This window comes from Cyprinodon variegatus, unplaced genomic scaffold (genome assembly GCF_000732505.1).
Source record: "Cyprinodon variegatus isolate N-32 unplaced genomic scaffold, C_variegatus-1.0 Scaffold646, whole genome shotgun sequence".
In the NCBI taxonomy this organism is placed as follows: domain Eukaryota; kingdom Metazoa; phylum Chordata; class Actinopteri; order Cyprinodontiformes; family Cyprinodontidae; genus Cyprinodon; species Cyprinodon variegatus.
In genome coordinates this window covers 166,007-178,179 of record NW_015151099.1, presented here as the reverse complement: position 1 = coordinate 178,179, position 12,173 = coordinate 166,007, and the positions used below count along the sequence as shown (strand labels likewise).

The 12,173-nt window shown below is 41.7% G+C and overlaps 1 protein-coding gene across 2 annotated transcripts in view; it reads left to right on the top strand.

Annotated features, from left to right (window-relative positions):
* The window catches only part of bcar1 (breast cancer anti-estrogen resistance 1), an 88,304-nt gene that overhangs the window by 19,225 nt on the left and 56,906 nt on the right, over positions 1 to 12,173 (top strand). Inside the window, exon 2 of one of the 2 annotated variants that reach the window (XM_015393529.1) lies at positions 2,338 to 2,385. The exons of the other annotated variant lie outside the window; for it this stretch is intronic. Coding sequence (XP_015249015.1) covers positions 2,338 to 2,385 — 48 coding nt within the window. The remainder of the gene's footprint in view (positions 1 to 2,337; positions 2,386 to 12,173) is intronic. 2 annotated transcript variants of the gene reach the window in all.

Below are 12,173 nucleotides of genomic sequence, written 5' to 3'. Positions count from 1 at the left end.
GGCGTTTTAAAGTCACCAATTTAGTGCTACTTGGTCCCAATGGAATTTCTCATTGGGAACCTGCTAGCACTAGAACTAGCACACCCTCTTGATAATCGACCCAATCATATTCACTTTATTCACTCGTGTAAAGTTGTGCACCACTCAGGAGAATTTGGAAATGCAACTGTTGAATCAGCCGCTTCCCCACGACTTTAAGGGCTGGTTATTCTCCTGCAGCAGTGTGTCGCAGTGAACTTGTCGCAGATATTCTTGATTTATGCCCAATATTGAAGTGTGGTCTGCTCTATGTTATTCCACACCACAACACCAGAGGACCAATCAGGAACTAGCTAGGATTGTGGGTGTCCGTGTGTCGGTCTGACGAGCTTGTTCGCCGTCTACAACCCTTCTTCCAATGTCGGACGACACACAGTTCACCTGTGAGTGTTCCCCAAAGACTGGCCGTGACGCTGTGTGTTTTGGCTTCAGGTGCAAACCAACAGACCGTCGCACAGAGCTACAAACTAGCGTCCTGCACGGTGTCTGGAGTAGTGTGCGAGTTGTGCCAGGGGTTGTGGATGGCACTACAGCCAGAGTTTCTGTCATTAGGTACCAAACAGGAAGTACATAAAGAGTAGAGCAGATGTAGATTTAACCAATTAGAGCCTCCTGTCTGCAGCACGGTCTGAGGTCACCTACACTTTTGTGGAGGTGTCTGCGGAAGGCGGGGGGGGATATCTGCGTTAACTGCGACACACACGCAGACCACCTGGTTTCTGAGAATAAACCAGGCTTAACAGTCAACAGGATTTTCTTTCTCTGGTCATTTTAAACTCTACAGTATATTTTGAAACACTTAACTGTTTCAGTTGATTTTATGATAGATTATCCTCATGATTTAGTGTTTTTCTGGTATTAACACAATACGTTCTAATGTGTAGCAGGGACTGTTTTTTCTCACTGAACAGGAGCTCGATACTTTTCCTCTGGTCCAGTGNGGATGACGGAGGAGACTCATCCACGACCTCCGACACTAAACTCTCCTCCTCTTGCATGTTTCCTCTGTCCATAGCGTTCCTTGACAGTGTCGTTTCTAAGTCACCAATTTAGTGCTACTTGGTCCCAATGGAATTTCCCATTGGGAACCTACTAGCACTAGAACTAGCACACCCTCTTGATAATTGACCAATCATATTCACTTTATTCACTCTGTAAAGTTGTGCACCACTCGGGAGAATTTGGAAATGCAACCGTTGTAACGGCAGTTTCCCTGCGACTTTAAGGGCTAGTTATCCTCCCGTCGCTGTGTGTCGCAGTGAACTTGTCGCAGATATTCTTGATTTATGCCCAATTTTAAAGCGTGGTCTGCGCTATGTTATTCCACGCCACAACGCCAGAGGACCAATCAGGAAGTAGCTAGGATTGTGGGCGTCCGTGTGTCGGTTTGACGAGCGTTTTCGCCGACTACAACGCCTCATCCAGCGCCTTACGCAACACAGTTCACCCGTGAGTGTTCCCCAAAGACTGGCCGTGACGCTGTGTGTTTTGGCTTCGGGTGCAAACCAACAGACCGTCGCACAGAGCTACAAACTAGCGTCCTGCACGGTGTCTGGAGTAGTGTCCGAGTTGTACCAGGGGTTGTGGACGGCACTACAGCCAGAGTTTCTGTCATTAGGTACCAAACAGGAAATACTTATAGAGTAGAGCGGATGTAGATTTAACCAATCAGAGCCTCCTGTCTGCAGCACGGTCTGAGGTCACCTACAATTTTGGGGAGGTGTCTGCGGAAGGCGGGGGGGGATATCTGCGTTAACTGCGACACACACGCAGACCACCTGATTTCTGAGAATAAACCAGGCTGAACAGTCATCAGGATTTTCTTTCTCTGGTCATTTTAAACTCTACAGTATATTTTGAAACACTTAACTGTTTCAGTTGATTTTATGATAGATTATCCTCATGTTTTACTGTTTTTCTGGTATTAACACAATACGTTCTAATGTGTAGCAGGGACTGTTTTTTCTCACTGAACAGGAGCTCGATACTTTTCCTCTGGTCCAGTGTGGGGACACTTATTTCCCCATCAGCCCAAAATTGTGGATTAAGAATTTAGAAAGTGATAACAGTATTCAGTTTACATCTGACCTGTTGGAGGCAGCATCCCATATTACTATTGTCTATAGCAAAGCCAGTTTGAACTTTATTAAGCAGTACTGGGCATTCTTCTATAGCTCCACATGCTTTGGATTATTTTCTTGGTGATCAGATGAAGGATAGAAGTGTTTATTGACCAAACTGATTTTATAAAAGCTAACGGATATATCGTATGCTCTGTGGACGTTCCCTTTTCTGCAGGTGCTCTGCAGAATATTTGACTGCCTGCAGGGGGCTCCACAGGTGGAGGTAGGTCTTCCAGCATGGAGTGAGGCTCTAACTCCTGTCTAATCCGAATGGTTCAGTCTGCACCTGCAGCAGACCCTTCAACAGATCTGCATGTCCGCTGATCCGATTCTCAAAGAAAAAACCTCCAAGGGAGTTTGTGTGACTGAGGGAAGCAAACACCATGCAGATATACATACATTCACCGGAAATGCAAAAAGTAATGCAAACAATAAAGGTAGTCAAAAAAATAAACACAAACATGCAAAGGAAAATGCTGCAAACGAGAAATGCTAATGTTATGTTGCAGACACAGCCTCGACCTTTTCTTAGCAGAAGTCCAGCTAAGAAATGCTTTTATTGTCTCCCCCTAGTGGTCTGGAGCTCTTCCGTTATTGCAAGCTTATTTCCTTCTTAACCTGCAGTGACTGCATTTTACCTGTGCATGTTTTTGGTGTGTTTTGTGCGGTAACATCATTTATGTTTGCAGCAGGGTTCGCATTTGCAGTTTTCTAGAATCTTTTCTATTTCTCCTCAGCAACTCTTTAGCAGCGTTTTCTCCTATGTATGTGTTTTGTGCCTTTGTCTCCTTTTTGTGTTTGCACTACTTTTTACGTTTGCTGTGAATTTGGACATCAGCATGGAAAATCAGTCAAGCATATAGAGGATATTCTCTCCTTTAAGCAAGTCTAAGTAGCACAAAATCCAATCTGAGCAAAAGTTTGCAGCAGTTATCCCAGAAACAAAGAAGCTTATTAATTCCATTACCATTATCACCTTATCAGCATCTATTACCTCCACTCATTTAAACCAGTTTGTTGTTTTTTTTTACTCTTTAACAATCAGCAGTTATCAGTAGTTTCCCTCTGATGTCAAAGTCGTGCTGTTATTCTTCAGTCAGGGAGAAAGAACTCAATGCTGCAAGATGAACACCAAATCATCTGCCAGTAGTTCACAGAAGGTCGACATTGGTCACTTGAATCAGAGAAGCAGATATTAGCCCCGTTTCCACTTCCCTTTGAAAACCGATCCGTGCCGAGCTTGGTTCCTTACCACCATTTCCACCCCACGCTAGCACGGTTCCTCGCCTCCTAGTGGCGACCTACGGTACTACTGTTCTCTAGAGGTAAACAATCAAACCAACATGGCAGCGCCCATAACATTCAGGAAGTTTGCGGAGATTCAGGCGAAAAATGCAGCCTTTGGTGAATTTACTTGACAGAGTCGGCTTTTGGGAAGTGGATACAACTAACGATAGTCTAATCAGGGCTTCCAGACGCAGGAAACAACGACAGACGAGGTTCATCCCACTGCTAAGCAGAATCATCACTGGAAATCGTATTATAGTTGCAGCCACACCTTTTCGTCTCTCAATGTCCCGCTTCATTCTCCTGTTCACTCCTGAAAAGGAACCCAAGATACTTTAATTTTCTTTCACTTGAGGCAGGAACTCTCCTCAACCTTTCCGGTCGAGAACCATGGCCTCGGACTTGGGGGGGCTGATTTTCATGCTGGTCACTTTACACTAGGCTGTAAAATGACCCAGTGCATGATGTAGTCCCTAAACCAGACTACCTCTGGTTCTTGGTTGCGCCTAGAAATCCTACCCATAAAGGTTCTGAACAGGACCGGGAACAGGACTCTGAAGTGCCCCTCACAGGGCATTGTGGAGACCCGTTCGAATGCTTTCTCCAGGTCCACAAAACAGTTCAAGTACCCTGCAGAGAACCCTGCTCCATTGCTCCATGGCCAGGACCGAAACCACACTGCTCCTCTGAAGTTGAGGTTCAAACGTGAGCCGGGCTCTCCTCTTCAGTACCCTGGCATAGACCTTCAGGGAGGCTGAGTGAGATCCCACAACCTCCGGTTCCCCATCTTATTTAGAGGAACCACCACCCTTATCTGCCAGTTCAGGGGCGCTGTCCCGACCTCTATGTGGTGTTGATGAGGCGTTTCCGCCATGACAGCCCAGCAACATCCAGAGCTCTGAGGTAATCAAAGCGGAGAGAGCGGAGAGATGCACAAATCTAATATCGAGCACGCCGTCTTCTTCCAACATCTAATATTACATTTCTTTTAACGGTTGATGTGCCAATCAGGGGAGCATCTAGCATTCTAGGAGATCAGGGGTTTAGCTCTGAGCGCGAAGATGAGAGTAGATTTTCTGCTAAATCCTGTTCTAATATAAAATATGACAGATTACTGGATTAAAGACATTTCTAGCATACTACATGCTATCCCACATAAACAATTCCCCTTCCATAACATGGGAAGAAATTAATATTATTATTCCTCTCTTCATCAACAACAAACTCTGTGGATTTGGGGACGTTTGACCATTATTTGCTGCAGTTATGAGAGGGGAGCCGCATGTTTTAGCCATCTGATATAACAAAACTAAACAAATAAACAAATCCTGTGAAATTTTAAACTGTCATTATTTTTTTATATCATGTTTGAAACATTTATTATTTAATATTTTTAAATCCAAAATAGTTCGAATCATTCTGATCGGTCTCCGCCAGTCACGTGACTTTTGTTGCTAAGACGCCATTTTAGGTGGAAAAGGTGTAGTGTAAACAACCGCAGCATAGCTAAACAAAGGACTAAAGGCCTGTTTACATAGCAGCCTGTCCAAGATAAGTCATTACAGTTAACATAAGCCTGAAAACAGGGGCGGATTTAGGAAAATCGGTCTCCGCCAGTCACGTGACATTTGTTGCTAAGACGCCATTTTAGGTGGAAAAGGCATAGTGTACCGCGCCCGAGGTAAACAATTGACGTCACTTGGCGGAGACCGATTGTTGGTTTGATGATCTTTATGAAATGTACTTCAATGTCTGCAGTAGCATTGCTCCACACAGTTTGGATTGAGAAATCTTTCTGGATGGAGAGCGAAACATCTTCAAACTTGGAAAACAAAGTCCACTGGTTTTGGTTGGAACTTTTTTTTAATATTTGTGAATTATTAGATAAACATTTAAACAGAAAATATATTTCATAAAGATCATTAAAAGGGGAACAGATTATTTCAGGAAGCTGAAATCTCCATTCTCTCCTCTCCTCCTCCCATATCTTTGGGAAATGTTTCCAAATTCTCTACATTGTTTATGTGTGATAGCATGTCATATACTAGAAATGTCTTCAATCCAGAAATCTGTCATATTTTACATTAGAACGGGATTTAGCTGAAAGTCTACTCTATCATCTTTTCAGGAACTCTTGATATCTGTGTCCTGCTATCAGCCAGTTTCCATCCTCTAATATCAGCAATGAAAAATGATAAACTGTGTTTGGTGACTGTCTTTTTCCAACTTCTGTCACTTCAGCCTGACAGAAATAAAATCAGATTCTCTTGGTGTTTAAAAAACAACACATAACAGCTTAAAATGACCTCGTCTATTTATTTTTTTATTTTACAATTTTGTAAACAACAGCTGCTGATTAAACTGGATGTTACGACATTTATATGATTATAGGAGCTGTCAGAGCTTCACATCCCTGGAACATCAGTCTGTTAGTAACAGTGGTGACAACTTCTTCTGCATAGGAATGCTACAGGCTGCTTTCCTGCGCATGCTGCCACCATCTGATCAATTCCAGTACTGCACATTTTACTCAGATCACCTCAGAAGGGAGATCCGGGGCTCTGGGGGAAACATCCGGGGCTGTAGCCCAAGTAGCCCCCCCCCCTAGATCCGCCACTGGTGCCAATTCGTTTATTTCTTGGACTGGAACCTCAGTACATCATAGACCTCATCCAAATTTACCGTCCCCTGCTCGCTTTAAGGTCCGAGGGCCAGCTCCAGCTTTTGACTCCTAGGACACATCAGAAAAGCAGCAGGGACAGAGCGTTCTCTATTGATGGCCCTAAGCTGTGGAATGCTCTGCCCCCCCCCCCACCGTGGAGGGTTTTAAGACCCTTTTTTTTATTCTCAGGTTTTTAGCATTGCGTAACGTGTGTGGTCCCCTGTGGCTTTGCATTTATTTTATAGTATTTATTGTTTTAAACTGTTTTATTCATATTTATTGTTCTATTTATTGTGCAACACTTTGGAAAAGTTCATTTTTTTAAATGTGATATATAAATAGAAAAATTGGATTGGGTTCTTTTGCAATAAACAGGCTTGTTTCATCGTATTGACGTATGTGAAAATAATTTTGTTTGGAATATTTCCTTAAATGTCTTCGATGTGATTTTTACTTGTTTAGGATTTTCTGAAAGCCTTCAAACAAACAGCACCTCAGTCTGAACACGTTCCTGTGTGAAGTCTGATTAGAAGGAATCTCGTATCTACAGAAACCTTCACGACTGAAAGGCTGAAGGTTGGAGCCTGTTTATCGCTGAAGCTTCATGTCCTGTACAGCAGTGCTAGCCTGTATTTAGGAGCTGAAACACGGCTCCCTAGACTCAGTAATCAGAGCCAGTGGTGTGAGGGGGGGTGCATCTGAATGTCGTTAAGTTTTAATTAAGCAGACAAGCTGTTCTAGCTTTAATATGTCATGCAGCAAACCTGAATAAAATATGTGACGATGAGGCACTCTGCTCCTGTGCACCATCTGCACCATCAAATATGTTTAACTTCACAAACCTTTTTATCAAGAGTCTAACTTGATGAAAGTTGGTGGGGGCGCTCTAAGGGTGGAGGCACATATTGCTGAGAGCCAAAGTCTATGTATTGAAAATGGATGGATGGATGGATGGATGGATGGATGGATGGATGGATGGATGGATGGATGGATGGATGGATGGATGGATGTTTTCCCTTTCAGTTAGATCAGTGATTATCTTCCTTCAAAAGCAACAAAATCGAATTTAGAAATGTGTCCCACATATTGCTGAGAGCCAAAGTCTAAATATTGAAATCATTGGTGGGGACATGTCCACCCCAGTCCTTCAAGAAGTTACGTCATACATTAATGCTATTGATGTTAGAATTGAGGCTGAATGAGTTTCCTTTAATAATAATGATAATAATTGAACTTTATTCACACTGGGGAAATTCCCTCTCTGCATTTAAGCCAGGGGTGTCAAACTGGTTCCAGAAAGGGCCGTGTGGCTGCAGGTTTTCTTTCCAACCAAGCAATAGCACATCAGACTCCATTCATCTCATCAAGTCATCATGTTAAGACTGGACTCACTTGATGGGATGACTGGAGTCAGGTGCTATTGCTGGGTTGGAAAGAAAACCTGCAGCCACATGGCCCTTTCTGGAACCAGTTTGACACCCCTGATTTAAGCCATCCCCTTGGGGAGCAGTGGGCTGCCATTGTGTGGCGCCCAGGGAGCAGTGTTGGGTTAAGGGTCTTGCAACCTTCTCAGAGCACAGCGCACTGCTCTAACCCACTCAGTTTGCAATAAGCACAAGCATGTGGAAGTTTAACTCCAGGGTTTTGGCTTTTCCTTGAAAGCCTGAATCCAGAGCTGCAGGACTTTGGTGTAAGATTTGCATTAAAGTTCTTCCTTCTACTATAATGTTTAGATCTATGTGCTAGCTGCACTTTCTGTTCCCTTCTGTGTGACAGCATCCCCAATTTAAATGTATTACTGCCACCTAGAGGGTTGGAGGGAGGAATTTAGTGTCTGACTCTTGTTGAATGTATTTTGACTAAAATTTCGAGCGTCTGCAATTTGAGATTTGCATTTTCTAAATTGCCATTATGTTGCTGATGCAATTAATTGCCCAGCCCTAATTCTGCAGCACCTGGGATAGCCGTTTAACCGTCCCATCATCCTTTGAGGTTTGCTGATTGGTTGGTTTTTACAGCAATACCTTACTGGCTTTCCTGCCCTCAGTGGTGATAACTTGTTGGATTTGAAAATTTTTTAGTCATTTTCTTCCAACCTGGTGAAAAACGTGTTTTCATTGAACTCTCACCCCTTCCTATATGAGGTAGCTGTCTCAAAATGCTTCTGGTGATTAGGCTGCTCTTCAGGAAGGATGCTAAAAGTCAGAAGGTCCATTTGCACCAAATCTGTTATTTATTTTTTGTTTTTTTTTACATGTTATTGTTCTGTATAGGGAGCCCTGCTGCTGTAGGAGAAGCCAGGCATAGGGGGCGCCGTCGCACCTGCAAGGTTTACCAAGCACCATTCACAGGAGTAAAAAATCCTGAACTTTTATCTATTTTCACATTGCGACAGCCAATCAGGGACTAGAGGTGGTTCTGACCTAAAGGGATTTTTGTAGATGATCAAAACGGAGGATAAAGAAAGTATTGCTGACAAACAATAAAGTATAGAATGCTATTAAGAGGTGGCTTTAAAAAAGGAAGTTTTTATTTAATATGGAAGGACAGTTAAACTCTCATCCTACGTCGTCCCTTTGCTCCAGCGCAGACCACGGCCGCCCATCGACACCTCTTTGTAGATTCCAGCTGGTTCAATGCATCGGATTGCCAGCTTTAATCACTACTAGGGCTGAACGACTTTACCAAAAATCTAAATTGTGATTATGCGTTAAAAATGCGTTTTGTTAAATTGCGATTGCATAGGCCCAATTACTACCTTCAGATTTTACACAATAACAGGTTTAAAACATATTTAAAGTCTCTTGATCCTGTCAGCATTATAAAATATATAATATACTAGATATGGAAATGGTTCACAATTTACAGATCGCAATGGTACTCATTTCTGGTCACATTACATTTCATAAAGTGGGTTTGCCTCCATGAAAAAGAAATTAACGTCCAGCTAATGTGCAGATCTATGCATGAAAGTAATGAGTTCTTTTCCAAACAAAGGTTACAGTAAAGTTCTGCAATAATGGACTCTGGACAAGCAAGCTTTCAGTGGAATGAAAAATGAAAAACCTGCAGTGAAACACGGGTTTAATGCAAAGGAAAACCAGCATTTTTCTAGCAGATCAGTGGGACCTTAGTGACACGGTTTGTAATACCAGCTCTGGATGGTCGCTCCACTCCCACGATAAAAGAGATTGGAGCTGATAAAGACTGCTGACCCTTGGCATTCAAGCTGGAGCAAAATGACCCCTTTTTCCATGAAGAGCCTCTTTCATTACATTCATGATACAAAAAGACCTTTGGAATCATCAAGATGATGGCAGCTCATATGCAGAAAGAGCTATAGAGAGGAGGGAAAACTATCACGACTATAAGCTGCAGGATGCTTGGCCTTAGAAACTTAAAAATTACATTAAATTGTTTACATTCTTTAACTCATGAAACATAAAAAAAACAGCTTTTTATTTTACTGGGTTCACTTCTTGAACTCCTTTCTCACATAAATAAAAAATGGTCATCAGCATCTTCTTGATGTGTAACTGATTAGCTGAAGGTTGCATCATTTGCTGCATTAATTGGGGAAGAGAGAGATGTGTAATCCCTGTGATCATAGGGTTAAAACATTTGGACCCTACAGGATGATCATAGTTGTGCACATTTCCATAAAAACTGAGCAGAACTTTCTCATTATTAAATAATGTAACGAGCTGGAATAAAGCATGAAGCTACCAGGAAGTCCCTCCCCTCCTGTGCTGCAGTAATCCAGAGGCTACCTGTAGCGTTCACAGACATGGATTGGACCACCACCAAATACATCAGACAAAACATCTAGACCAGGGGTTTGCTGGTTTTTTGGATGTCAGATTTATTCAGCACCAGGGACAGTTCAAGCTTCAGGAGAAACATCTTTACCTACAAACCACTGAAGGCATCGGTTCCAAGGAGCAGCTGTAGTACAACTGTAGAGCACTGATCTCTAGTTGTTCACTGGAGTGCTGAATGCCCGAAAAAAATAAAGCCACCGTCCGCCATGTTGGTACTCCCCACTCCCACCAAGACCAGCAGTAAAAATGCCTCCCTGTGCAGCATTTGGCTGCTAAAACCAGCAATTTTCTGGCTGCAGGAAGACGTTCCACTGGTAATTTCCCAGTCAGTGGATGGACTAACCAATAAATCCATCTATAGCCGATGGATCCTATAGTATAGTCTGTAGCGTAACATTAGTCTGGCTATCTCAGACTGACTGGAAGACATTGACTGAGTTAGCCATTGACATTGGGTCTAACGTTCTAAGTAATTCAAACGAATTCACTGTGAAATGTTTATGTAGTAATCCTTTATTAAGGGGATGATGCTGTCGTTTTTCTAGTGTTTGTTGTGTTTCTCATTTTAAAAATTCATGAGCTGAAATATGTTATGTTATATTGACAGAAAAAACATCTCAAACACACACACTCACCCACACACACACACATATATATATATATATATATATATATATATATATTATATATATATATCAGATATGTCAGAAATAAATGTATATTACATGTACATCATCACTTAAGCACTTTTGGCGTATCTGTATTATTCTGCTTCATTAACACATTAATTTTACTGTGATTTATTTGTATAATATTTTATATTACATGATTTATAGACTTCATTGATTTCATAATGACTCTGCAATGTGATGGATCTATTTATTTATTCTAAGTTAAAGTTAATCTACTGATGCTATGAAACAGCCAGTCTGTGTCAAAGTGAGGAATTTATCTTTATTTTAAAAGTCTTAAGTTCCCCTGAAAATGAGAACATCATGGTTGTTCGATGCTGTAGCACACAGATTGTTTACATTGAGACCGGTTTAACTTGGGAGTACCAATATGGTGGCCGGTGGCTTCACTACAAATGGGCGATCAGCAATTCAGTGAATAAATAGAGATCAATGCTCTAGAGTTGCACTATTAACCAGCTGCTGATAAAAAGACAAAGCGCCCCCTGGTGGTGGGTTCTACTGTTGCTGAGCAAAGCCAGAAGGTTAGAATATGACGGATGGATGCAGGAGGTAAGGGGAGGAAGGTGAGGATGGCGTCATGTGATCGAGATACTGCCTCAAAAATCCAAGAAGAAAGGGATCAGGATACCTGAGGACGGATTTGTGAAGAATTTACAGCACCGCCTCAAACTTTTGGGACAACTTCCAATATTTTCAAGATTTGCAAGTAGAGATTGAAAAGACTAAGAATCAGATATAAATGCAGGAACTTATCACAATTCGTTTTCTGATTCACGATCTTGGTGGGAAAGCAAGATGGAGGGCCTGAACTAAGGCTGCTCAGATATTTCCATTTAGAAAACTCTTTATAGATCACAAAGGGAGATAAAATGCAGCAGTAACTCATTTATCAACCAGTTGTTGTGGGTGTTAATGCTACAGGTAAGACGCATCTGCTGTAGCAGTCTGTCTTCCACCAGATCTGCAGAAGCCTCTGCCATATGGGGGGGAAAGTCAGGAAGATTCTAAGGGCCCTTGATTGAGGTGGGGCCCAAAAGAAGAAGAAAAAATGTCCCAATGAATATCTCAAAAATAAAAATAAAATCCAGCAGTAAAATAAATAATCAAAAATCATTTTTCAGCAGTAAACAGTGAAGCACAGCATGAATAAATTGACCATCTTTGTTTTTTATGCACCAGTTTATGCAATTTAAAGTTAATTTCTGATTATTTTCCTTTATAGGTGTTTTACAATAACAATTAGATTGAAAATGTAAATGATACTTTTAAGTGCATCTTTATAGCAGTTTTAAAGCTTGTATACCTCTTTTTGGCAGGGGGCCTGATATCAATATCTTTCATGGGGCCCCAAATTCCTGGCAGTACCCCTGACTGAAGACAGAACCTTCTGAAACATCAGGAACAGAATTTAAATCTGTACTTAATTTGAAATTTAACAACATTGAAAAATTCTTTTGGTCTTTATTTTCTATCAGTTCTATAATTTTTTCAGTCACTCGTAGAGTAATCTAACACAGACTTATCTAACGCAGAGTTATCTAACGCA